This window comes from Morus notabilis, unplaced genomic scaffold, assembly GCF_000414095.1.
Source record: "Morus notabilis unplaced genomic scaffold, ASM41409v2 Scaffold184, whole genome shotgun sequence".
Classification (NCBI taxonomy): Eukaryota; Viridiplantae; Streptophyta; class Magnoliopsida; order Rosales; family Moraceae; genus Morus; species Morus notabilis.
In genome coordinates this window covers 163,161-166,285 of record NW_010387636.1, presented here as the reverse complement: position 1 = coordinate 166,285, position 3,125 = coordinate 163,161, and the positions used below count along the sequence as shown (strand labels likewise).

The following is a 3,125-nucleotide window of genomic DNA, read 5'->3' as shown; positions in this document are numbered from 1 at the left end:
TTATTCTTATTATTATTATTATTATCATTATTATTATTATTATTATTATTATTATTATTATTATTATTATTATTATTATTATCATTATTATTATTATTATTATTATCATCATCATCATCATCATCATTATTATTATATTGTTATTGTTATTTTTGGAGATCGACACGGAGAACTATTAAACTCAACATTTCGTCTATTTAAGTGATTATAGACTCAGACAGCTAAACAATTCATTTCTCTTTTCCAAGAAGACAGAAATATATATTAGTTGGCATTGCCTAATTATTGAAACATTTTACAGAAACTTGCCATCACTAGCTCGATCGGCTGGATGGTATTTTTCTTCTTTTACTGGACAAATATTAAACAAATTACACTATACGTGAACATATATAAAATAACCTCACTCGTGTAAAGCCACGTTAATTTATTTATTTATTTTTTGCCTTTTTGCTAATAAGACAAACATAACTGATCATCACTCATTAAGACAGTACTGATATTTGTTGATGAATAATACCATGATGATCATCCTCTTTTGGTCACTGAAATGATCACATTGATGAATTCAGTCTTCTCCTTAGACATACGATCAGCAATAATTTCCCTGTACCTGCGGAACACCTCTTCAATTATACCTTCACCAAAGTGGCTAACGAGCAAGGGCTCTGCCACGGCTCTCATGCACTTGGCAACACTGTACCCGCCGTCGTCAAGTGCATCGGACGGACTAAAATCACTGTGGTAGGCGTCCCAGTTGACTTGAGAAACCTCAAGCCGGTTGATGGTGAATGATCCTTCCTTGAGGACCTCAGATTTCACTTCTGATGGGCATGGTGTGTATTGAGGAATGTTGAAGGTGTCCAATTTATCTTCCTCTATTAGCCCCTACAAAAATTACAACATTTCTCACAAATATTATTCAGGTTTTGTTATTCAAGGTTTTTACTTGTCTTATAGTTATATGCGTCTAGAATTATTGTACCTCCGAGACCATGTCGTTTAGGGCAACAGCCAAAAGCTCCCAAATATAACAACCCTCTTTGCTAGATGGATCTTCACTTTTTCTTCCTAAAATTGTTAAGACCATACTCCCGCCGGGGACTAATTCTTCCGAACGACACTTGAGGAAGAATGAAAAATCTCTTTGGAATTGTTCCTGGTAAGCCTTAATCACACTTGTAGGGCTAGTACTATTCATGTAAATATTCCCTTTGTTATTCTCCACTCCATCAGGAACCTATATAATGAACAAAATACAATAAGCTACTCCATGAGTGGAGGGTTTAGTAGTGCATAGGTTTTCCAAGAGGGATGTTGTCCCAGTTCTATATTTCTTGATACTAGTTGTTTTTTTTTTTTAATTATTATTTTTTTATTTTAATTGAAAGAGGATATAACCGATATGAAATTAAGAAAGGATCATATCTTAACTAGCTAGGTTGGTATTGATCACCCGACACTTTATCAAATCTGCCACTCCAGTTTATTAAAAATAAATTAAAGAAACAATACGTAGTCAAAAGAATTGCATCAACTTCTGAAAGAAGCAAAAACCATTTAGAAATTACAATGTTTCATTGCTCCAATTCTTAACGAATCATATATAACTAAAAACTTAAAAAAGTGTACGGTAATTAGTATTTTTCATTCATATTTTATAATACATACATATATACATTAACATCTAGGAGTTTCTTTTTTTTGGGTATTTCTTTCTGTATCTTTAGTAGTGGATTATAGAGAGAGTGTATTTCTAAACCCATAAAATCCGATCAAAGTTACATCAAAATAAAAAGGTTCATAAAACTGATAGAACCTAATATAGTTGTAATGATTTGAATTAGAGCCCTATTCGTATCGTATATTTTCGTACTCTATTATATACATACATATATATACGTAGTTATGTATTATATTGTATAGTATACGTAACGTATGTATGTATTATATTGTATAGTATTGTGATAATTTTGTACGAAGTTAAGTACCTGAGACAGCCATTGGAGACTGTATGATGAGTGAACAAAATGCAGAATTTTGCTAGGGAAAAGCCTGCCATAAAAGGAACCCGGGACGCCGGTGAAGAAACATTGGCCGAACCCGGGACCCATTTTGTCTCTGAGTTTCTCTTGAAAGCTTGGCAGGGATTTGAAAATGGAGTTGAAGTCATTCCCCGGAAGATCATTGAGTAACACTTGAAACTCAGGTGATTGGCGACCGAGTTTTCGGCAAAGACGGTGCACCGTTTTGACGAGTTCGGAGACCACCAACAAAGTGTTTGGTCCAGAAGAACAACCCAAGTCAGCTATAACTAGCCTCGTTGAGGAGCTGTTGCTGTAGTGGTTTACTATGGCTTCCTCAGTGATGGGCTTGGTCATGGATATCACCTTTTTCTGAAGTCATGTAAACTCAAATCCACGTAAGATATATATATGACAAATTCATTCATATGTTTACCTATCGAATGCTACCATAGAATTTACATATAATTCTTCCAAATAGTAATGGTAGGGTACTACAAAGACCCTACCTAGCAAAAAAAACCATTATATTTCATTGAGTTAGGTTAAATTTTGTAATAATATTTCGTTAATGATATTATGATATGACGATTCGGAGTTGTGCAACATCAATAAGGTATTTTTGTATCCTATCACAGAATGACCTCATTAGCATTTTATGCAATAATTTATCTATATTGAGTACTAAATAGCTTGATATATATGATATACGAACAACATTGAATTGTTGATAAAGGGAAGAATTACCTGAACCAAGGAATTGTTTGCGTAACTTGTGTCTCCAATTCCTCCATTCATGTGAAGAACTTGAACTACTTCCATCTCTCTCTCTCTCTCTCTAGATTTCTCTTGCTTGAGTGTATGTGAATTAATGTGTTTGCTTGATTTGTTCAATGAGAGGCTACCACTATTTATAGTGATCTCATGAAAGTGGTGTCAACATTTTGTCACATTTAAAATAAAATTAAAATCTTAAATGTATCGGAGTCTAAAATAGTAGACTAATTTTTCGACCTTATAATAAGTGTGTCATAGGACCATGTGGTGGGGACACATTGAACAACTGAATCAAGAGCCACATATTGGCTGTCAGCGGAAAAG

At 33.8% G+C, this 3,125-nt stretch overlaps 1 protein-coding gene across 1 annotated transcript; it reads right to left on the bottom strand.

Annotated features, from left to right (window-relative positions):
* Positions 1 to 234: 234 nt before the first annotated feature.
* LOC21409387 (salicylate carboxymethyltransferase) lies at positions 235 to 2,913 on the bottom strand. Its single transcript, XM_010115108.2, has 4 exons — positions 2,772 to 2,913; positions 1,992 to 2,396; positions 986 to 1,240; positions 235 to 888 (listed from the first exon to the last, which is right to left on the bottom strand). The coding sequence occupies exons 1-4, from the start codon at positions 2,844 to 2,846 to the stop codon at positions 529 to 531; spliced, it is 1,095 nt and encodes a 364-aa protein (XP_010113410.1). The 5' UTR covers positions 2,847 to 2,913; the 3' UTR covers positions 235 to 528.
* Between the last annotated feature and the right edge of the window lie 212 nt (positions 2,914 to 3,125).

Coding starts and splice junctions, on each gene's coding strand:
- LOC21409387 (XM_010115108.2), bottom strand. CDS start 2,846: ATGGAAGTAGTTCAAGTTCTTCACATGAATGGAGGAATTGGAGACACA. Junction 2,397..2,771: donor CAAACAATTCCTTGGTTCAG/GTAATTCTTCCC, acceptor ACATGACTTCAG/AAAAAGGTGATATCCATGAC. Junction 889..985: donor TAAACGACATGGTCTCGGAG/GTACAATAATTC, acceptor TAATTTTTGTAG/GGGCTAATAGAGGAAGATAA.